Raw genomic sequence first — 25440 nt, forward strand, 5'->3', positions numbered from 1 at the left:
CAACACCTCAGGTGGGTTCTTCTTGTCATTTTTGATCTTGAAAGTCAGTTACCATTCCCAGAATGTCAAAACACAGAAGTTGATTGGAAGGACTCTGATAAGCAGTCAGATCAGACTTTGGAAGAAAACTTCCCTACCAAGGTAGGTTATTGAGAATTCTCATCTTAAAACTACTGGCTACTGACTTCTGCCCAGATCCTGGGGTTTTACACATTCATGTGATAACTAATAATTAATAAATATCTTTGTCCCAAATTCATCTGGCTCAGTATGCTTTCTGGATGAAAAAGTGGAGAAAGATGGTGCTTTTTAGTGCAGTTAAAAAGAAATAAACTATTCAGGAATTGTTCAATGAATAAGCAATCCCTGCTCTAAGGTATAATGTGGAGACTTCTGACATCTCTTAATAGCTTCTGATGGTCACTTAAACAGAAAAGGCCATTACAGTTTCCTAAAGAAATTTTCCCCGGATCTAAAAATACAACTAACTGCCTGAACAGTGATTGGCTTCTCATTTCTGCCCTATTTCTGATTTCTGTGTGTTTCCAAAGGAGAAAAAGCAGTTATCCATGTCAATCTGTAAAAACTTATTAATCACACACTTTTTATCAGGAACAGTAATCATATATATACATATATATATATATATATATATATATATATGTGTGTGTGTGTTTTTATATGTGAGAATATATGTCATATAGAGAGAGGTCTACATTCATGCAAAGGATAAATTGGACATAATGTCAAAGGGAAGGTGCTACAATTAAGGATAACCAGGAAAGTATTCTTGCAGAAAGTAAGATTTCAACTGGAACTTGAAGAAAGCCAGAAACAACAAAGTCAAGAAAGGAGAGAATTACAGGGATGGGGGGGGGGGGGGGGAGCTAGTGAAAGTGTACAGAGTTTGGGAGATGGATGATCTTCTGCAAGTGATAGTAAAAAGGCATGTGTCAGCATGACTAATATGAAATTTTTTACATAATTACACATGTATAACCTGTATCAAATTGCTTTCTGTCTTAAGGAGAAAGGAAGCAAAAAGAAAATTTGGAATTTGTAAAAAAAAATTATCTTTTCTTATAAGTGGAAAAATACTATTTTAAAAAAAGGTCAGTGTCATTGGATCAATCATAAGAAATGTGTGGGTGATTAAAGTGTAAGAAGATTTGAAAGGGAGGAGGGGGGTCAGGTTTTGAACAGGTTTGAACACCAAAGAAAGAATTTTATAATTGATTCTGAAAGCCACTGAAGTTTGTTAATATGGAGGTGATATGGTAAAAATTGAATTTTGGGACTATCAGCTTTATAAGTCAGGAGAAGATAGGCTGGAATAGGAAGAGATCTGAGGCAGAGAAGCTAACAAAAGGACTATTGCAACAGTTTAGAATAATGATATTCCTAAAGAAGACCATGAGATTGGGGAAGTGATTCCATGACAAGTACATAAATTGGATTTGAGGGGGGGGGGGGGGACTGTGCTAAGGCACCAGCCTCACTTTCTCCTCCAGAGTCATCTGAGTCCAGTGGTCAGGTATGAGTCAGGATGACTGGACATGATTCTCAATGCGAGGCAATCAGGATTAAGTAACTTGCCCAAGGTCATACAGCTAGTAAATATCTGAGACTGGATTCGAACTCCCTCCTAACTCCAAGGTCAGCGCTCTATTCACTTCGCCATCTCTAGAAGTGAAGTGATAAAGGATACATCAACTTGATGGCAGTGTTAGAGGAGAGAATGGAGTATATGTATGAAAGAGATGGTATCAAGATAGAAACAACAGAACTTGGCTACAACAGGCTGGAAAACAAAGAAGAGAGAGGAGTCAAAAACAACACCTGGGAAGATGACAGTGTCTTCAACAGTAAGAGAAAAGCTAAGGACAATGGGGAGTTTTGTGAGAGGCAAAAATGAGTTCACTTTTAAACATTTTTATTTTAAGTGGTCTATAAGACATCCAATTGAAGATGTCAGACTGGAGGTAGAAAAGTAGAGCTAAATAATTTGAGAATCATTTGCATAACGATATGAAAATCGTTTGAGAATCGTTTGCATAAAAGATTTGTAAAAATATGCAGAAATTACATCTGGGGCTGTGAGGTGGTTCAGTGAATAGAGCTTCCAGTCTGGAGTCAGAAGGACCCGAATTCAAATGCCCCCTCACACTTACTACCTGTGTCACCCTTAACCCTGATTGTCTGTTTCCTTATCAGTAAAATGATAAGGAGAAGTAAATGGCAAACTCCAGTATCTCTGCCAAGAAAACTTCAAATGGGGTCTCAAAGAGTCTATGTGACTAAAACAACTGATCAGCAAAATAACCAAATCCCTGAAAGCTGATGAGATCACTAAGTGAAATAGTGTAGATAGATGGAGGATAATAAGAAGCCAGGACAAAGTCATGTGGGAAGCTCATAATTAGTGAGTATGACCTGGATGGAAATCAATTGACAAGGGGAGGGAAGTAAGATCAGGGGGAAAATTGTAAAGCTCAAAATAAATAAAATCAAAAAGAATAAAGATAGAGTAATATCATGGAAACCTATCAAGAAAAGAGTAGCAAAAAGACATAGGACTCAAGAGATCAGTGTAGGGTTCAACTGATTCACCTATCAGGTAAAGTAAGGAAATAAAGAAAGTGTAGCCAGTTCAGGGGTAGTCTGAAATAGCATTGAGGGACCAAACCAATTCACTGTTGTAATGAGGATGAAGAAAGGGGTTTGGAGTTGCAAGACAGAGGGAGAGGTTGAATGAGAAGCAACTGAGATTAAATCAAGGATTTTCAGAATTCATGAACATGGAAATGGTGCAATTGTGGGTGATGAAAAGATCAAGAGTCTGATCCTTTCTGAATGTAGCTGAGGTGGGGTAGAGGAAGAAATTCTAGGAAATAAGTAAATTGAGGTGTTTGAGAGACTATTAGTATGTCTGGTAAAGTCCTCTAGCATGTGGGAAGGAGTCCGGGAGGAGAGAAAGGACCTAAACCAGGGATTGATGGTATAAAGAAAGAAGCCATGTGTTCTTAATTTTTAGTCAAATCTCTCCCAAAAATGAACTGGTGGGGGCAGCTAGGTGGCTCAGTGGATAAAGCACAAGCCCTGGAGTCAGGAGTACCTGGGTTCAAATCTGGTCTCAGACACTTAATAATGACCGAGCTGTGTGGCCTTGGGCAAGCCACTTAACCACATTTGCCTTGCAAAAAAAACCCCCTAAAAAAATCAACTAGTGAACAGATATCCTTTCAGAAGAAGGAAAAAGTCACTAAAAAGGAGGTATCATCTTGAAAAAGAGGTATCTCCTATCAGTGATAATTAAATGTCTAGTACATAGAGATGATATTGGATTGTATGTTTCTGAGTCTGGATTTTCAGAAGTTGGAGAAACTCCTGGTGTGGAAATCTCCTCCATTAATACAAATAGCAGTTCAGGAAATTACAGACTTAAGGGGCTATCTAGGGTACTTAGAGGGCAAGAGATTTGCCCCTGGCCACACAGTCAGTGAATATCAGTGGTAGGACTTGGGTCCTGAGATTGCCTGATACAAAGTCCACCCCTCTGCTAAGCCATGCTGCCTCTCTAACCATATTAGATACAGGAGACAAATATGGAAAAATATATTATTTTCCAACTTTATTTTCAGTAAATTTCCAGATTTCTGATCAAATTTCCATGAAGTGATCCCAAGAGTGATATTTAATTAAAGGGTTACATGCTTCCCTGAAAGGGTTTAAAATAATTGTACTAGGTGACACAGTAGATAGGCCACCAGCACTGGAGTCAGAGGACCTGAGTTCAAATCCAGCCTCAGATATTTAATAATTACCTAGCTGCATGACCTTGGGCAAGTCACTTAACCCCATTGCCTTAAATAAATAAAATTAAAAAATAAAATAAAATTATTCCATCTTTGCATCTCTTTTACATCATTTACTGACATGCATGGCAAATCCTTGTGTCAATTGTTCCTTTTGCAAAGAAAATGTCACTTCATCCAGAATATGCTGTTTGTTACTGCAATTTAACCATAGGAAATTATATTTCCTTATTACAGGGAAGACCAATAAGATCAAAGATGAAGCCATTGTATCTGACTTTGGGCCTCCTGGCTCTCATCACATGTTTTCCGGTAAGTCTCTTCAGATACAATCACCCTGATACCATATCTTATTCAAATTCATAAAAAACTATTTAGATCTGTTTCAAAAATCAGTTTTCACTTATATAAAATTTCCCTTCTTGAATTCCGAATGGTCTAACTGCTTTCCACTCTGGCTGACCTCTTCCTTTTCTCTGCCATTCCTCATTTAACCAAGGGTATCTGGTCTCCCTAGTTGCGATTTGAATTTTCTTCACATTTGATATTTGAAGTAATTCTAAGGACCTTGAAATAGAGTAGAACAGGGTATTTCTATTGCCAGATTTGGAAGAATGTCTATAGGTTTCTCTGTTAGGCTGAAGGGACCTTTAGGTAAGGCCTAAATAGTCATGGCACACTTTCTTATTATGGTCACCTCATTCATCCATTCAAGGCATGTACACACTGGTACCTAAGTATGATGAAGCATGTTCAGTACAAATAGGTGACACTTTGAGAAAGGAATCTCCTCTTCATCCTGAGTCTGGGAGGAGGTGTTTAGAAGATTTTCAATAAAGTGCAAGAACTGTAGAGATTTAGTCTCTCAATGAAGCTCTGGCAGTCGTTTAATGAGATGCCACATGAGTTAAATAATCAATGGTAAAAGAGCAAAGATTTCTGCTATCTTCCCAGGTCTCTCTCTATTGGCATAGAGTCATAGAGCTTAGACCTTGGACATCAGTTCATTTTCTCTCTATTTTTGTCCACGAAGAAACCGATTTGGAGGCACATAAGATCACACAAAAATTAAGTAGCAGGGGAGAGTTCTCAGATGACAGATTCAATTATATTTCCATCATATCATGCTATCTCTGAGTCATGAAGAATAAAGAAGCCCCTGGTTCATACATATATTCCCCAGCAATGGGTCATCATAAAACAATAGAGGAAACCAAATAGGTGAGATGGGTTCAAGGACAACTAGGTGAGCTGAAATAAAGAACAGAAAGTCAACTAGAGGCTATGGGATAAAACTGCAACAAGCTAAAAGGGCTGGCCGAGCAGGGTGCAACTGTCTGTATAGAAACCTCTCTTTTGCTTTTCTCTTTCTGCAAATTATTGAAACATCTTGGGGCAGCTAGGTGGCACAGTGGATAGAGCACCGACCCTGGAGGCAAGACGACCTGAGTTCAAATCCGGTCTCAGACAATTAATAATTACCTAGCTGTATGACCTTGGGCAAGTCACTTAACCCCATTGCCTTGCCAAAAAAACAAGAGAAACATCTTTATCAATTGGGGCAAAACTAAACATCTTGGAGATTATTTCATTTTTGTATTTTCTTCATATGTGAGCCTTGAAGGTAGGACTTCAAAAACAATGCTTTAGAAAAAGTTACATTGATGTACAAGAGGCAAATATAAAATTATGCTTTCACAATAAAATACTGAAAAGTACTGATAAGGTCAAAATCAACTTTAACTGACATTAAAATAAGTGAAATTCTTTATTTAAAGAAGGAACTTTCTAGGTTTACAAATTTTGCTTAAAACTCACTCCAATATTTCTAAAACAGACAGAAAAGTAATGAATCAAAGGCATGAAAATTTATGCAATAAAAAGACACCTAATGTTTTCAGTCTAGAAATTATTGTTACTTTGGAATTTACTGAGGAACTACAATTTTACTGGCAAGTATTGTATTTAAGTGACTAATCATAATAGAAATTATTGTTAAATTGGAGTTTATTAAGCATCCAAAATTTAACTGGTTAGAATTGTTTTAAAGTAGTAATTCATGATAGAAGGTGTTCTTTCATTAGATTTTATTAAACACCTATAATTTAACTGGTAAAAATATTTTTTAAGTGGTAATTCATGATGGAATTGTTGTTATGCTGTATTTTCTTAAGCATCTATAATTTAATTGAGTAGCATTGTTTCAGACAATTTATGATATTAAGATTCTAGGACCCCTAAATTCTACTCCAATTCTACCACCAACTACCCCCCCCCCAGCCCTGGAGAAAATTGCCACCTTGAGTTTAAATTTCTTATTTATAAAGAAAGGGGATGGGGGATTAGCAATGAATAGAGCAAGAGCTCTTAAGCTAATATCCATAGCTTTGTTTTTTTAATGTTTTGATCAATGTATTTTCATATAATTGGTCTTTCTATGAGCCTATGTATTTTATTTCATTCATTTAAAAATAAAATTTGGCGAAAGATTTCATAAGTTAACATCGGACTGCCAGAGGGTCCAACCATCAAAAAAGACAAAACAAAACAAAACAAAGATTCCCCTAATTACATGATCTGGTTGATTCCTTCAGACTCCTCAGTTCTGTGTATCTGTCCAAAGAATTATCATTTCTACAATCTATTTCTAGGGAAAATTTAGATTTCATTATAATCACCCTCGTGAAAATCTCCCGTCATCACTCAGTGGATCAATATCCATTTATTTAGTGTTTACTATGTTTCAGGTACTTAATAAGCACTAAGAAAGGCAGAAAAAGTTCCGGCCCTCAAGAAGGTTACATTCTAAAGGGGAGACAAGACATAAAAAACACATATAAAATAAATGTATTCCCTTAGAGGGAATAGCTGTGGCAGTTGGTGGGGGGAAGATGCCAAAAATGTCTCCTGAGGTCTTATCTGAATTTGAAGGAGATCAGGGATTCTGAGAATAAGGTGAGGAGAATTTTAGACCTGGGGTGCCCAGAGACCAGGAATGGAATTTTCTGTGGGAAGAACAGTATAACTGAAAAGCAGAGTAGTGGGGTGGGGATGTAACATGTTAAAAAGATTACAAACCCAAGAATGGACCAACACAAAGAATTTTGAATGCCAAACAAAAGATTTTACAATGGATACTGAAGGAAATCATTGGAGTTTCCTGAGTAATGTGATTTGGTCAAACTAGAGATTGATGATAGAAGGAGTCACAAATAAATTCATACTAGTAAAATGGATGAACCGTTTCTTTTCAGTTCAGTGGGTTATCTTTTTGCTTCTCCTTGCATAAGCATGAGTCTGAGCAATATAAATTCAAAACACATCAAATCAAAGACTGAAGGTATATTGTGAAAAATAGCTGGAAAGCTTATCCTGCTCACTTCTTCCTATTACCAATTCCATTCCAAGTACATGTAGTAAAAATATCTTCATCTGTTTCAAAAAGTTGAGGTTCTGTTAGGGAAATGATTAAATGACTTATTTTAAATAGGTTCAGAATGAGAAGGAAATCTCAGATGTTACCTAGCAGTTCCTTTAACCCATTTATATATTTTAATAAAATTAATCTGAGAAATATCATGTCAGCAGGCCTGTTGAAAATCCTTGCAGAACATGGCTGGCAAGAGTCTTGCCAGAGTCCTCCTTAATAGACTGATGGAAGATACTAATTTAACTGAGCCAGTGCGGCTTCAGAAAAGGCCAAAAAATGGTGTTTACTGATGAACAACTTCAAGAGAAATGCCTGAAGCAGAATAGAGCATTCACCAATATGACCAAGGCCTTTGAGACTGTCAGTCTTGTAGAAGACCATAGTAAAATTTGGCTATCCAAAAAAGTTCATCAATATTATGCATCAGTTTCATAATGGCATGCTTGCATGGGTTCTGGATAATGGGTAATGTTCCCATGCTTCTTAGCATGATGTTTTTAGTGACATCAAAAAACAACAAGAATGAAAATAGCAACAAGGTCAGCTACCCTACTGTAGCTAGTAAATTTAATTTGAAATTCTTAACTAGTCAAAACTAAAATGGAGGGAGCGTTGCTGTGTGACTTTTTGTTTGCAGATGATTTTGTGCTCAATATAGCCTTCGAGGCTGAGATGTGACAGAGTATGGATTGATTCTCTACTGTCTGTACTAATTTTGATCTGATAGCAAGAAAACAGAAGCTCATTTTCAACCAGCACCATACCATCCACTACAGCAAATGGAGAAAATTTTAGTGTTACTTTGGCAATAGATATTCCAAGGATGTATACACAGATGATGAGGCTGACACACATTGCCAGAGTTAGTTCAATAGTTTCCTTTGGGAGGCTCCAAAGAAAGGTGTGAGAGAGAAATATTAGTATTAGGCTGCCTACAAAACTGAAGGTCCACAGAGAGTGAGGACCTCCTTGTTATATGCCCATAAATCTGAATAGTATATCAGCACTATGTGAAGAAATTGCATTGCTTATATTTGAATAGAGCACCTGGAATGATAAAGTTCCAATCATTGAGGTCCTTTCTTGAACTGAACTGCCAAATACCAAATGTACATTTGCCTAAAAATCTAATTTATGAAGAATCTGCACAAGGCAAGTGCTCACGTGAAGGTCAGAAGAAGTGACACAAGGACTCTCCCAAGATCTCCCTGAAGAATTTTGGAATAGACAGTGAGACATGGCAGACATTGGACCACCCAACATGGACCACACGGTGGACATAGGAGCCAGCATGGCAGCTCTGCATCAAAGAAGGTGCTGTACTCTATTAGTAAAGTAGAATCGCAGTAGCTCAAAAGAACTGAGTAAGGCAAAAGAAATTTAGAGACAATTCCATTCTAAGGTTCATATGGACTGAAAGAGAACCTTCTGAGTTTATGAGTCTGACAAATATAATCAGACACACAGTGATGCCATTTTGTCTTTTTTGATTACTAAGGATAAAAACAAAGCAACCAATCACCAACCATATCAAACTGATTGCCTTTTCAAGAAAGGCAGTGGGGATGGAGGGAAAGAGGAAGAGTAATTGAAACTCAACTTTATATTTAAAGGAATGTTTAAAAATTGTTTTCACATGTAATGGGGAAAAATAAAACAAAACACTTTTCACATAAAAAGTATACATAATCACTTGAGAACAAACTCATCAATGAGAGATAACAACAAAGTGAAAATCAATGTTATCTCATCTGATCCTGAAACCTCTCTGTGAGGCAGGTGCTATTATTATTCCCATTTTACCACCATGAAAACCGAGAAAGACGGGTTGAGTGACTTGCCCCAAGTTGCAAGTAGTGTTTGAGGCAGGATTTGGACTCAGGTTCCCCACTTCATCCACTATATTATCTAGCTACCTACATGTATAATTTATCAAAGATATCACAACATCATGGACAAGTAATGAATATGGAAATGACTAGTGTGATCTAACAATCTGCAGCATAGTAACACTATATGATGAGTAAACTCCTTGAAAAAGCTATCTACAATTCTGGCCTTCCCTTCCTCTCCTCCCAGTGTTTCCTTAACTGCCTACAGTTGAGTTTCTGACTTCATCATTCAATTATCTCCAAAATAATGGTCTTTTCATTGCTAACTTCAATGGACTTTTCTCAATCCTCATTTTTCTCAACCTCTCTGCAGTCTTTGATATTGTCATTCAATTTCATCATATTTTCTTCTCTATAGATTTACACAATTTTCTTCTCTCCCACCTCTCAGCCTATATATCTGACCATTTCTGAGCCTCATTTGCGGTATCTTCATCCAGTCCACATCCACTAACTAGTGGTGTCTCCTAAGGTTCAAACTCTCTTCTCTCTCTGTACTAACTCTCTTGGTGATCTCATCAGTCTGACATTCAAATACTATTTCTGAGATAATTCTGAGAGCTATTTATCCAAATTTAACCTCTCCCCTCCCCCCAGTCTTGAACCTCCAATTTTCCATTGGACAATTCAAACTGTTTCTTTCCTTCTGAAACTTTATATGCCTAAAACCAAATTCATTATATCCTCCCCCCAATAAAACTCCTCCATCTTCCTAAATTCCTTACTGATGTCAATGGCATCCCAGGTACATAGACTCATCATCTCTGTATATACTTGGCTCCTTACTCTTTCACTCCCCTCTCCCTATATCTAATCTGTTAGCACATTCTGTTGATACAGCCTGCATACCAACTCTTGTATTTGCCCCTCTTTTTTTCTGACTCCTTCCCCAGTCCCTCATCCTCACCCCTTATCTGATCTCTTGCTGAATTTTTGGTAATTTTAACTCTATAATGTGGATAGATATGTGGTGTGGTGGTTAGAGCACTGGACCTGAAAACAGGAAAATAAGTCCTTGTTCAAATCCAGTCCCATACACTTATTAGCTTATGACCCTGGGCAAGTCACAACCCTGCTTATATATCAGTTGTAAATGAACTGCAAAATGTAAAAAAGAAATAAAGAAATCAACTGGAGAAGGAAATGACAAACCACTCCAGTATCTTTGCCAAGAAAATCCCAAATGTAGTCACAAAGAGTCAGACATAACTGAAGCAACTGAAACAGTTTTGTAACACCTCCTGCATATTCCCCCTTTTCGCCTCTGAAACTGATACCACCCTGGCACAGACCTTCAACACTTCATGCATAGATTATTGCAATAGTCTTTCTGTTTGCCATCCTATCTCAAGTCTCCTTTCCTATCTCAAGTTCATCCTCCATTCAACAGTCAAGTTGACCTTTCTAAAATGCAAATCCGATCATGTTATTGTCATTTTAAATAACCTCCATTGACTCACTACTGTCAAATATAAAAACTACTCTTTGACTTTTTCCCTTTTTTAAAATGTTATTTTATTTTTTCCAATTACATACAAAGATATTTTTCAATATTCATCTTTTTCTAAGTTTCTGAGTTCCACATTTTCCTAACTCCTTCCCTTCTCTCTTCCCTCCCCAAAACAGAGTAGTCTGATACAGGTTATGCATGTATGCATTATATTTAATATATTTCCATATTAGTTATGTTGTATAAGAAGAATCAGAAATAGAGGGGAAAACATGAAAAAAAGAAAAAACATAAAACAAGTTTTTAAAGGTAAATATAGCAAACTTTGGTTTAAAAGTAAACATAGTAAACTTCAGACTGTTTTTTTCTCTGAATGTTGATGGCATTTTTCATCACAAGTCTTTTAGAATTGTCCTTGATCATCTCTTTGACTTGTAAAGTTCTTTATAAGCTGACCCCTTCCTCCTTTTCCAGTCATATCTCACTCCCTTCCTCAAGGCTAGCCCTCTCATTGTTTCTTGCAGAAGAAATTCCATCACACAATCCTATTATGTATTTTCTTTTTTTCTATTATTAGCTTATGACCCTGGGCAAGGCACAACGCTGCTTATATATCAGTTGTAAATGAACTGTAAAATGTAAAAAAGAAATAAAGAAATCAACTGGAGAAGGAAATGACAAACTCCTCCAGTATCTTTGCCAAGAAAATCCCAAATGTGGTCACCAAGAGTCAGACATAGAATAGATGACAATAGAAAGAAATAGAAACAATAGAAAACTTCTAAAGTAACAGGGGAAATCAAAACACAAACTCAGAAGGACAACAATATCATTGTTTTGGTTTTTGGTTTTTGCAAGGGGTTAAGTGGCTTGCCCAAGGTCACACAGCTAGGTAATTATTAAGTGTCTGAGGTCAAATTTGAACTTAGGTCCTCCTGACTCCAGGACCAGTACTCTATCCACTGTGCCACCTAGTTGCCCCATATTATGTATTGTCATTGACTGTCCCCTATGATTGTTTCCCCCTCCTTATTTCCTCTTCCTGATTTCCCTGACTTTCTTTACATCTTAACTAAAATCCCACTTTATGCAAAGAACCATTTCCATTTTCTCTTAATGTTAGTGGTTTTCCTCTGAAATTATTTCCAATGTATCTTTTTCTAATTTTCTTTATTTAAGGCAATGGGGTTACATGACTTGCCCAAGGTCACACAGCTAGGTCATTATTAAGTGTTTGAGGCTGGATTTGAATTCAGGTCTCCTGACTCCAAGACTGGTGCTCTATCCACTGTACCACCTAGCTGCCCCATCCAATGTATCTTTAATATGCTTCATGGGTACACAGCTACTTGTATACTGTCCACAATTCAATTGTGAGCTCTTTGATGGAAGGACTAGCTTTGCCTTTCTTTGTATTACCAGCATTCAGCCTAGAATCTAGCCCCCAATAGGTGCCTAATTAAATGCTTATTGACTTCAATTGACATAGTTAAACATTTTCTTTCAAAGTACAGCTCAGAAAAAAAATATAACAGACAACAGCAACAATACAGAATTTAGAAAGAGGTCCCTGACTTTTGATATTAAGTATAATGTGAGCCACTAATGTACACAAAATCTTAAGCCCAAAAAAATTCTGTTGGGAGTCCTAGACTTAAGCCTAATGTTGCCACTGATCTAATGTTAAAACTAGAGGAGTTTCAAAGTTACTCCTGTACTTTACCTATTTTTAAATGGACAGGCAATGCTTATGATTTCAAAAACCTTAGGACAGAGCAAGTGGTTAGTGTTGGATACATGACTACCCTTGACTGGATATGTGAAAAGAACAATCATTTGTAAATATAGGTACACAGATCAAGATGGAATATGATGACAATCAGGAAAAGCAAAAAATTATAGACTGTCAGGGTTTCCAAAAACATAGGTTTAAGTTCAGTGAATTGTCTATGGAAGAGTAGAAGTTCATAGTATTAGATAAACATGTTGGGGAGGAAGAAAAAGGAATCAAAGCAAAGGCTTTCCTTGAGGAAATTCTGTGGTACACAATAAAACATTTCAAACCTAATAATGGAACCAGACTGAGACAAATTAACAGAAGTTAGAAAGCTAGTAGTATCTGAGATATAGTCTAAGTCTACAAAGTAGAGTCAAGGGCAACAAAAGTCTGTAAACATAGTAGCAATAATCACTGACCTAAGAATAAGTTCTTTGCTGTGACAGTGCAGGCAGAGCCAAAATGACAGAAAAAAGATAGAAAGTTGCCTGGGCTTTCCCCAGTTTCCCTTGAAATGACTTTAAATCAAGTCTCAAATTCTGTAGTGATAGAACCCACAAATGGATGGGGTAAGACAATTTTAAAACCAAAGACAACTTAGAAGGATTGTAGGAAAGGTCTGTCTGGCTTGAGTAAAAGGGGAGCACAGACCAGTGCACATGGTGTTTGGACAAATCAATAGGAGAGAGCCCTCTCAACTTCACAGATCAGTGACCCATGCCCCACTGTCTGGCACAGCAGTCCCACAATACAGCAGACCAGTTGTGAGACCTCAAACCAGAGTGTATCAGGTAAGCCACCAGCCATGGAGGTCCCTAAGCAACAGGCATGACCAGGCCCAACAACTTCAGGACAAGAGGCAAGCTACCAGTCTCAGAGACCCTGACAAAATAGGTGAACTTCTAGCCCAATGGCCCCAATGCAACAATTGAATGACCATGGCCCTGGCTCCAGAAGCATGGAATAATGCCTCCTAAAATATAGGAAAAGTTCAACTTTCAAAATCATGAAATAGACTGGAAAATAAGGGGGAGAAAAGCCCTAACAATAGAAAACTTCTAAAGTAACAGGGAAATCAAAACACAAACTCAGAAGAGGACAACAATGTCAAAACACATACGTCAAAGAGAAATATAAATTGATCTCAAGCCCAAAAAGTTCTCCTGAAGGTGCACAAAAAATATTTTAAAAATCAGAGAGGTAGAAAAAATTGACAAAAGAAATGAGAATGCTGCAAGAGAATTATGAAAAAAAATCAACAGCTTGGTAAAGGAAACACTGAAAAAAAATAACTCCTTAAAAAGTAGAGTTGACCAAATGGAAAAAGAGACACAAAAGATAAATTGAAAATAATTTCTTAAATTAGAACTGGGCAAATGGAAGCTATGATTCCATGATACACCAGGAAACAATAAAAAGTCAAAAAAGGATGGGGGGTAAAGGAAGAAATGTGAAATATCTCATTGGAAAAAACAACTGAGCTGGAAAACAGATCCACTAAAGTTAATTTACAAATTCTTGGACTACCTGGAAGTCATGATGGAAAAAAAAAACTAAAGCCAGACAGAACCTTTCAAAAAATTATCAAGGAAAACTACCTTGATATCCTACAAATGATAAAAGAGTTTAGGAAGGGGCGGCTAGGTGAAACAGTAGATAGAGCACAGGCCCTGGAGTCAGAAGTACCTGAGTTCAAATCCAGCCTCAGACATTTAATAATTACTGTGGTCTTGGGCAAGCCACTTAACCCCATTTGCCTTGCAAAATCCTTAAAAAAAAGTTTAGGAAGTGAAAGCCAATCACTTCCTAAAAGAGATCCCAAAATAAATACTCCCAGGAACATTATAGCAAAATTACAGAACTCAAATTTTTTTTTCTCACAGGAGAAAATACTTCAAGCAATGTGACTAGTGCATGTTCACACAACACACTGAATACTTTAATATCCTTTCCTCATGACAGAACAACAGAGGAAGCCTGTGCTAGTGGAAAAAAATGTTGGATTTGGAGTCAGAGGACTTGGGTTTAAATCATTATTTTGCCACTTACTAAGTAAATTTCTCAGGAAATATCTCCTCTTCTCCTCCAGGCTTCTGTTTTTTCTCATGTCAAAGCATGACTTTGGACTACATAACTTCTCAGTTTCCTTATCATTCTAAATCTGTAAACCTACAAACTCTAAAAGGTACACAAGTTTAAGAAGGACCAGTGGTCCCTGCTTTGTTCTCTTCAGGCGCACACACACACACACACACACACACACACACACACACACACACACAAACAGAGATTGTAAAAATCCATCATCATTCAAAATGGAGAATAATAAATACCATAAAAGTCTTTAGTTTAGTTTTTGTTGTTGGTTGGTTTATTTTTAATTCAGACTAACATCAAAGCAGGGAAGATAGAAACAGCACAGTCAAAGTCATCTTGTTAATATTTCTATCTTCAATTTAGATTATCTTTATGTTAGAGCTAAGGGTACTTGCTTTCATTATCATCTATAATCCTTAGTGCCTTTGAGAAAATGGAAATTTTTTTGAACCCCACAAATATATTTTGTTTTAAATTGTTTGTACCCCCCAGGGGTGACTTAGATTCAGTTAATGTTTGGTTTTTTATTTTTAATTTATGGAATAAAACAAACATTTCTGTACAACAAAAAAAGATGATTGCACATGAAACTGAAAATCTGCTAAGTGTAACTTGTTGATCCTTTCAAAAACACATCAAAATTATCATATAAATTTCTTTTATTCTTCTCTCCCCAAAAGCCTTACACTAGGAATGATTACTATTAGACACAAATAAGATATATATATATATGTATGTATATATGTGTTCATGTGCTTGTATGTAAAATTGTTCTTTACATACTTTTATTTATCACTTTTTTCTCTTAATGCATCTATTGTCTGTCTTCTATAACGTTTATTGCTAATTTGGGAAATTATAATAGTCAAAATAATTTCTTGGCTCAAAGTCATTCTTAAATCAATATTGCTATTACAGTAATCAATGTTCTCTTCGTTCTTCTCATTTCATTCTTCATTATTTCATGCAAGTCTTTCCATGTTTTTCTAAAAATCACTGAGCTCATCATTTCTTATAGTACAATAATATTCCATCAAGTTGCAGTATTTTATTTAGGATCATTGAATCTTAAATAAATTTTCTTTTTCTGGTTTTATTCTTCCTAGTTCAGGTATCAGTATCATATTTGTTTCATAAAAGAAATCTGATAAGATCCCTTCTTTACCTAGTATTCCAAATAATTTACATAATATTGGAATTAGTTGATCTTAAAATATTTGATGGAATTGACTTGTCAATCCATCTAGTCATGATGTTTTTTCTCTTAGGAAGTTCATTTTTTGTCTTATTCAATTTCTTTTTATAAAATAGATCTATTTGGATATTCTATTTTCTCTTCTGCTAATCTGGGAAATTTAAGTTTTTGTAGATATTCTTCCATTTTTCTTAAATTGTTAAATTTATTGACATATAATTGGGGCAAAATAACTCCTTATGATTGCTTTAATTTTATCTTCAATAGTGGAATATTCATCCTTTTCATTTTTGACACAATATAATTGGTTTTCTTTTCATTTTTTAATCAAATTAACAAATTGTTTAACTATTCTATTAATAAAACCCTTGAATTAATAATTCTTTCAAATGTCTAGTTTCATTTATTAATTCAAATTTTTATTCTCAATTTTATTAATTTCACCTTATTTTTTTTAGGATTTCCAATTTAGCCTCCTGTTAGAAATTTTTAATTTTCTCTCTTTTTAGTTTTTGTCATTATATACCCAATTCATTAGCCTATTTTTTTCTATTTTATTGATGTGAGCATTTGAAATATAAATTTAAAAAAATAAATGTTTCTCTAATCACTATTAGATAAGTTGTCTCATTACTGTCATTCTCTTTAATGCAATTATTGATCATTTTTATGATTTGCTCTGTAACTCACTCCTTTAATATTAGGTTATTTAATCTCCAATTATTTTTAATTAATGTTTCCTTGATCCTTTATTAAATTTTATTGCATTATGTCTGAAAAGAGGCATATTCCTATTTGTTTTCATTCAGCTCCCTCCAGATATCTATCATATCTAGTTTATCTAAAGTTATATTAATTTCCCTAATTTCCTTTCTACATATATATTGATTAGATTTATCTAGTTCTGTAAGAGGAGATTAAAATCCCCTATCATAGTACTATTATATTTCTTTACCTTTAATTCATTTAACTTTTCCTTTTAAAAATTTAGAAGTTATAGTATTTGGTATATATATATATATATATATATATATATATATATATATATAGGTTCAGTAGTGATATTGTTTCATTGCCTGTGGTACCTTTTAGCAAAATGAAGTTACCCTTTTTATCTCTTTTAATTAAATCTATTTCGACCATGACTTTATGTGAGATCATAATTGTTACCCTTGCCTTTTTTACATCAGCTGGAAAATAACAAATTCTATTCCAATTCTCCATCTTAAATCTGTGTGTATCTCTCATTCCTATTGCTGTATTCTGATTTTTAATCTATTATATTTGTTTCCATTTTATGGGTGAGTTCATGCATTCACATTCATAGTTACAAGCACTAATTGTGAATTTCCTTCCATCTTACATTTACTCGCTGTTTTCCTTCTTGCTCTTTTTTTTAGATGCTTTATCTTCCCCCTTTACCCTCTTAGTTCTTATTTCACCCTCCCTCCAAAAATTCCTGCCTTAACTTCTCCCCCATCCACCTAATCTTGATCTAAACACCCTTCTAAAAATCCCTCCCTGGGGCGGCTAGGTGGTTCAGTGGATAAAGCACCCGCCCTGGAGTCAAGAGCCAAATCAGGTCTCAGACACTTAATAATTACCTAGCTGTGTGGCCTTGGGCAAGCCACTTAACCCCATTTGCCTTGCAAAAAATAAAACAATAAATAAAACAATAAATAAAAATCCTTCCCTGTCTTATCCTTTAGTTTTCTCACCTCTCCTGTTCAGAAGACTTTTAAACCTCTTCAGCTGACACTTTGTTTCCTCTTCAAAAAAGAAGTAAGATTCAAACATTATGAACCTTCCACCCCACCTGTTTCTTCTCTATTAATTTTTCCTTTCTGTCCTATTTTTATGAGATAATTGTTCCTTTTTACCTTTTCCTACCCAATTTTGCTTTTTCATACAGAACTCAGCCCCAGCCTTTCTTTCAAACTACTTTAGTAATGATGTTTTAAAAACACTGATAGCATTTTCATATATCATTAATAAACTCTTTGACTTTTATCAGTGTGTTATAATTAGTCCTTAATGAATTCCTTATATTTTTCTGGATCTTTTATATCATATTTTCCATTGAGTTCTGCTCTTTTACTTACAAACAACTCAAGAGACACTGTGATTGTGCTACATCTTTGTAATAATAACAATAGTAATAACCAGCATTCATTTAAGATTTGCAAAGTGTTTTTACTCATGATATTTTCACAACTCTAGGATGTAGCTATTATTATAAATTACATTTTACAGATGAGGAAACTGAGGCAAACAGGATGAAGTAACTTTCCCAGGGTCACACAGCAAGGAAGTGTCTCAGGAAGATGAGTCTTCCTGACTCCATGGTCTGAATTATTCACTCTATTCACTCTATTCAATGCACCTGCTAGTTGATTATCTAACTCTAAAATTTGTTTTTATTCATGTTTAACTCTACATACTTTTCTTTATTTCTGCAGTTAAGTAGGACACAGCAGAGACAGACTGGGTCACTTGATCAGAAAAGAATCGCTAAGTCGAAATATATTCAAAAGCCTGGCCAAAGACAATTACAGCAACCAAGGAAAGGAGCAGCAAGATCTCTTTCAAGTACAAGTACTTCAAGAAGATATGCTCCTAAAACTTATCAAAATTCCCCTGTAAAACAAACATCTTTGAAGGCCTCAAATCCTTCCAATATGTCTCCACAAAAAAGGCTGAGTTCAACCCAATTTCATGCAATTCCATCTGTAAATCAAAATAGACCATCAAAAGGTAGATCAGTTCCACGAAGAAAGAATCACCAAAAAATCCAGGCAAGTAACCAAAAACAGCCAAGCAAAACTATTCCACAAAAATCCCAAACCAAAACAGATCCAAAATGGAGATCTGTTCCAAAAGGAACTCCCAGGAAAATAGCACAAGAGAGAGGTCATCAACAAAATCCTCTGTCCAAAACACCTGCCAGGAAAAAACCCATTTCACAAAATACTCGGAGCACAGTAGCCTCCAAAAGGAGAATGGCTCCACGAAAATTTCAACCTAAAACATCAACCAGAAAAAAGTCTGTCTCACAAAATCTTCACACCACCAGGAAGGTTGTTCCACAGAATCCTCAGACCAGAGCAGCCAGAAAAAAGAAATCTGTTTCAGCAAATTCTCCAACCAAAGCAGTCACCAGAAAGATGCCCATTTCACAAAAGCCTAGGCCCAAAATAGCTACCAGAAAGAAGCCCATTTCACAAAAGCCTCAAACCACAAACCCTCTGACCAAAGCAGTCACCAGAAAGAAGCCCATTTCTCGAAAGCCTCAGCCCAAAATGGCCACGAGAAAGAAGCCCATTTCTCAAAAACCTCGGCCCAAAATAGCTACCAGAAAGAAGCCCATTTCACAAAAGCCTCAAACCACAAACCCTCTGACCAAAGCAGTCACCAGAAAGAAGCCCATTTCTCGAAAGCCTCAGCCCAAAAGAACCACCAGAAAGAAGCCCATTTCTCGAAAGCCTCAGCCCAAAAGAGCCACCAGGAAGAAGCCAGTTTCACAAAAGCCTCAAACCACAAACCCTCTGACCAAAGCAGTCACCAGAAAGAAGCCCATTTCTCGAAAGCCTCAGCCCAAAAGAGCCACCAGAAAGAAGCCCATTTCTCGAAAGTCTCAGCCCAAAAGAGCCACCAGGAAGAAGCCAGTTTCACAAAAGCCTCAAACCACAAACCCTCTGACCAAAGCAGTCACCAGAAAGAAGCCCATTTCTCGAAAGCCTCAGCCCAAAAGAGCCACCAGAAAGAAGCCCATTTCTCGAAAGCCTCAGCCCAAAAGAGCCACCAGGAAGAAGCCAGTTTCACAAAAGCCTCAAACCACAAACCCTCTGACCAAAGCAGTCACCAGAAAGAAGCCCATTTCTCGAAAGCCTCAGCCCAAAAGAGCCACCAGAAAGAAGTCCATTTCTCGAAAGCCTCAGCCCAAAAGAGCCACCAGGAAGAAGCCAGTTTCACAAAAGCCTCAAACCACAAACCCTCTGACCAAAGCAGTCACCAGAAAGAAGCCCATTTCTCGAAAGCCTCAGCTCAAAAGAGCCACCAGAAAGAAGCCCATTTCTCGAAAGCCTCGGCCCAAAAGAACCACCAGAAAGAAGTCCATTTCTCGAAAGCCTCAGCCCAAAAGAGCCACCAGGAAGAAGCCAGTTTCACAAAAGCCTCAAACTACAAATGCTCTGACCAAAGCAGTCACCAGAAAGAAGCCCATTTCTCAAAAGCCTCAGCCCAAAAGAGCCACCAGAAAGAAGCCCATTTCTCGAAAGCCTCAGCCCAAAAGAACCACCAGAAAGAAGTCCATTTCTCGAAAGCCTCAGCCCAAAAGAGCCACCAGGAAGAAGCCAGTTTCACAAAAGCCTCAGCCCAAAATATCCACCAGGAAGAAGCCAGTTTCACGAAAGCCTCGACCCAAACCAGGCCCTCCAGGTAGACCTGTCTCACAGAAATCTCCTTGCAAAAAAAGTCCCAAACAGGTACCTGGAGCACAAAAGAATCATCTTCCAAAGAAACCATCACCCAAAAGACCCAACGGTAAATTTCTTCCAAAGAAACCATCTTCCAACAAATGTCTCAAACACAGACCTTGTTCACAAAAGTTTCCCAACAAAGGACCTCAGAAATTTCAACCTTGTTCACAACATGTTCGTCCAAATTCATCTAAACCACAGAGACCTGGCCATCATTATTGTCATCCAAATCCAAAACCTAAACCAATCTCTAAAACAACAACCAAACCTTACACTGCTGCCACTAAACAAACTACTACAACCACCCAGCAACCCACAACCACCTACTCTACCATTACTATTAAAGCTACTACCACCACTGCCACCAAATACACTACCAATAAAAAACCCATTACTACTACAATCAACCCTACTAAAACCACCAGTTCTGCCACTATCAAACAGACTACTACTAAACCCATAGCTTCTACCTCCAATAAAACAAACATCACTACCAAACCTTCTCTGGTCACCAAATCTACCCTGAAATCTATAACCACCAAATCAACAACCACTATGACCATACCTACCACAGTCATGAAAATTACTAGCACCACTATGCCTAAAAAACACACCACAACCAAAAGTTCTACTTCTACAATGTCCACCACCACACCCAACAAATCTACAACTGCTTCTACTCCTTATAAGCTACCTGTTGCCTCAACCACAATTGCTCCTTATACCACAACTGCCCCAACATTTGTTGCCACTACCAAATCTACTACCAAATATGTTCCCACAACCATATCTGATAGCACCACTAGTATTCATGCCAACACTACCAAATCAGATGCTTCCAACACACCTTCTTTAGCTACACCTATAGAACCCATCGATATCAAATCTGCCTCTACCACCATAGTCACCACTGCTGCTACCTCTTCTAACTCCACCTCCACATCTGTTTCCTCTATCACACCTGATGATACAACCACGGCTGAAATGATTCCCCTTGATACAACTGCATTTGATGATTCCACCAGCTCTTATTATTACACTGATACTACCCCTCTGGCTGACACCTCTTTCATTACTGAAACCACTGCACTTGATGTCAACACATCTATCCCTAAAATTACTACATCCACTGAACCTACAACCATCACACCTGCTACTGATGCTGTAGTTAATTCTAGGACCACTTCTGCTTCCACTACCTCTTCTGCCACCCCAAACAAAACACCTGATGTAGCTTCCACTGTTGCCCCCAGAACCACGTCTGCTACCTCCTTGACTTCACCTGCTAGCACATCACCTGTAGCTATCACCATCACTTCTGTGGCCACTAGCCAACCTACAACCAGATCTGTTCTCTCATCTGCTCCTTCCACCACAATCACTGCCAGTCAGACAACTGCTTCTAATAACATGAGCACACCTGATGAGACACCTATCACCTCACTCACACCTGATGCTACAACTACTACTGAAATAATTCCCCTTGATACAACTACATTTGATGTTTCCACTGCCCCTCAAGACAACACTGATACTACCAGTCTGGGTGACACCTCCTTCCCTACTGAAACTACCATACCTGATGTCAGCACTTCTATCCCAAAATCTGCTACAGTTACATCCATTGAACCTACAACCTTTACTACTGCTTCTACTGCCATTACTACCTCTGGGATTATTTCTAATACCACCAACCCATCATCAGGCACTTCTGCAACATCTATGGCCACATCTGTGGTTGCCACCACTGGTGCCCCTAGCACATCAACTTCCTTTACCCCAGCTTCCTCAGGAATGACTTCTACCCCTTCCACATCTACTGACACTTCTACTGTCATTCCCACCAGCACCCCATCTACAGTCATTAACAAATCTGTTTCTTCTACAGCAACACCTGTTACCATTCTATCTTCCTCTACTACAGCTACTTCCACCAGCACCACCTCTGCCACCTTGAACACAAGTGAAGGTACCACATCATCTGCCACTATCACAACTCTGGCAACTACCTCTTCTGTAACCTCTGCCACCTCCCCTCTATCAACCACCTCTGTCACTAGTACCACACCTATTACTTCTACCACTATGGCCACTGAATCTACAGCACCTATCTCTAACTCGACAGAGGCAGGCACCCAGTTTGCTGCCATTAGCACCAACCCTGATACAACAACCTCTGCTACAATTAGGACCACATCTGCTGCCATTACCTCTCCTGCCACCCCAACCACAACACCTGATGAAACTACTACTGTTGCCCCCAGAGGAACCACCTCTGCTACCTTCTTGACCACATCTGCTAGTACAACATCTGGGGCTATCACCATCACTTCTGTGGCCACTACTAAATCTCCAACTAGATCTGTTCTCTCATCTGCTCCTTCCACCACAATCACTGCCAGTCAGACATCCATGGTCACAACTGCTTCTAATAACATGAGTACACCTAATAAGACATCTATCACCCCACTCACACCTGACGATATGACTACTACTGAAATGATTCCCCTTGATACAACTACATTTGATGATTCCACCACCCCTCAAGACATCACTGATACTACCAGTCTGAGTGACACCTCCTTCCCTGCTGAAATCACCACACCTGATGTCAGCACTTCTATCCCAAAATCTGGTATAGCTACATCCATTGAATCTACAACCTTTACTACTGCTTCTACTGCCATTGCTACCTCTGGGATCACTTCTGCTGCCACCAACCCATCATCAGGCACTTCTGCAACATCTATGGCCACGTCTGTGGTTGCCACCACCGGTGCCCCTAGCACATCAACTTCCTTTACCCCAGCTTCCTCAGGAATGACTTCTACCCCTTCCACATCTACTGACACTTCTACTGTCATTCCCACCAGCACCCCATCTACAGTCATTAACAAATCTGTTTCTTCTACAGCAACACCTGTTACCACTCTATCTTCCTCTACTACAGCTACTTCCACCAGCACCACCTCTGCCACCTTGAACACAAGTGAAGGTACCACATCATCTGCCACTATCACAACTCTGGCAACTACCTCTTCTGTCACCTCTGCCACCTCCCCTCTATCAACCACCTCTGTCACTAGTACCACACCTATTACTTCTACCACTATGGCCACTGAATCTACAGCACCTATCTCTAACTCAACAGTGGCAGGCACCCAGTTTTCTGCCATTAGCACCAACCCTGATACAACAACCTCTGCTACAGTTAGGACCACATCTGCTGCCATTACCTCTCCTGCCACCCCAACCACAACACCTGATGAAACTACTACTGTTGCCCCCAGAGGAACCACCTCTGCTACCTTCTTGACCACATCTGCTAGTACAACATCTGGGGCTATCACCATCACTTCTGTGGCCACTACTAAATCTCCAACCAGATCTGTTCTCTCATCTGCTCCTTCCACCACAATCACTTCCAGTCAGACAGCCATGGACACAACTGTTTCTGATAACATGAGTACACCTGATGATACAAGCACTGCTGAAACTTTTCCCCCTGAAACAACTACATATGATGATTCCACCACCCCTCAAGAAAACATTGATACTAGTTCAAACTCTATCACCACCCCTCTATCAACTACCTCTGTCAGTAGTACCACACCTCTCACCCCCATTGACACAATGCCCCCATTGACCACCACTGATGCATTGGCCACTACTGTTTAAATGACCACTGATCTTAACACAAGCAGAGCTGATGAAATCATCACCACTGAGGTCACACCTGATGAAACCCCCGTGGTGTGAAATAGTCACTCCTTAGCAAACCAACACCACTGAGAAATATGAAAACATCTTTTTAGGGAAATGAGTACTGATTAAAATATCATCACAAGTGATTTCACCACATCTAGTGCTAATTAACATGGGGCTGTCAATCACTATAAAGCAGGATGAAAGAGGGTCTTGGAAAAGACATACAAAACAAATCCTAATACAACTTGAATTCAAAGGGAAAAAAATCAATGTAAAATGTGAGAGTTAATTCCTTGTGTAGTTGAATGGAAAATTGCCTGGGAATACATTGTAACCAGAGCTTCATTTCATAAGACTAGATTTTTAAAAAGATTAGCTTTAAAAAAACAAAAACAAAAAAAAAAGATTTAGCTCTACCTGACAACTGCTCACCATGAGCAGATTGATTGGTACCTTCAGAAAATTAACTTTGATTGCTTCCCTTTAATCCAGTCACAAAAGGAAGTGAAATAAAATTAAAAGTAACATTGGCAAGACTATAAAAAAGTTATTCTCACTGTTTCCAATTATTATTGGACTATGAAGCAATTGGTTCTTTGAGGCAGAAGATTAATAGATGACCTTCCATAAATCCTTTAATTAATTATTAATTAATTCTTTCACTCTTCAGGTTTATTTGGATTATGTAACACACCTTTACTCAATTTATTTAAATAAAAGGTGCCTGGCATTACACTGTAAAGAAGTTCATCTTATGCTACATGCAAAATGTCTTTTAAAATCAAATCATTTTGCCTTCTACTTGCACTATTAGGAAAGGGCCTCTTAGGATGGGTTGTTTGAAGCTGCCTTGCAAAATAGATATGATAAAACAAGCACTTTGATCTAGTAACTTAAATCACTTTGGTTTATGAATCTGCCTTTCCATTTTATAACTTGAGTCACAAATTATTTGATGCATTAAAAATTACAATTCTTGGGAAGAAAATAGAAAATTCAAATCATAATTGTTATCTACATATGAATCTCATGGCGAATCATTTAGAGAACACTTCCCTGCTCTATTGGTTGGAAAACTGAATTGTCACAAACTCTAAGTAGCTTAAAGTCAAACTATTAAACAATAAAACTATGATTAAATGTACAATAAAATGCAAATTTGTTTTTTGGGTTTGTTTCACAAAATACATACCCTATCAGAAATCCATCAGTGTCTACAAAATTCATTAAAAAAACCCTCCTGAATGTGAACATCACTTATAAACTATAATGAAGTATATATACAATTTGCCTCAGTGGTTGAGAATTTAAAGACCATGGTATTATTTTTCTCTTTTCCAAATGCCCCAAACTACTCCAGACAACTGTTTCATTTTTTTTCTGCAATTAATGCTACTTTTTTGGTTGTTGTTGTTCAATGTCTTAATGTTATTGTTAAGTCTGACTCTTCATGATCCCAGTTGGGGTTTTCTTGGCAAAGATACTAGAGTACTTTGCCATTTCCCTTTCCAGCTCATTTTACAAATGGTGAAATGGGGGCAAACTGACTTGCAGGAACACAGAGATAGTATCTGAAAATGAATTTTCCTGACTCTAGA

The 25440-nt window shown here is 37.6% G+C and overlaps 1 protein-coding gene across 1 annotated transcript; it reads left to right on the forward strand.

Annotated features, from left to right (window-relative positions):
- On the forward strand, positions 1-24617 carry LOC141517426 (uncharacterized). Its single transcript, XM_074228392.1, has 3 exons — positions 1-141; positions 4053-4127; positions 18116-24617. Exons 2-3 carry the CDS (start codon positions 4074-4076, stop codon positions 23810-23812), a joined length of 5751 nt encoding a protein of 1916 aa, XP_074084493.1. The 5' UTR covers positions 1-141; positions 4053-4073; the 3' UTR covers positions 23813-24617.
- Positions 24618-25440: the final 823 nt, after the last annotated feature.

This window comes from Macrotis lagotis, chromosome 3, assembly GCF_037893015.1.
Source record: "Macrotis lagotis isolate mMagLag1 chromosome 3, bilby.v1.9.chrom.fasta, whole genome shotgun sequence".
Lineage (NCBI taxonomy): Eukaryota > Metazoa > Chordata > Mammalia > Peramelemorphia > Peramelidae > Macrotis > Macrotis lagotis.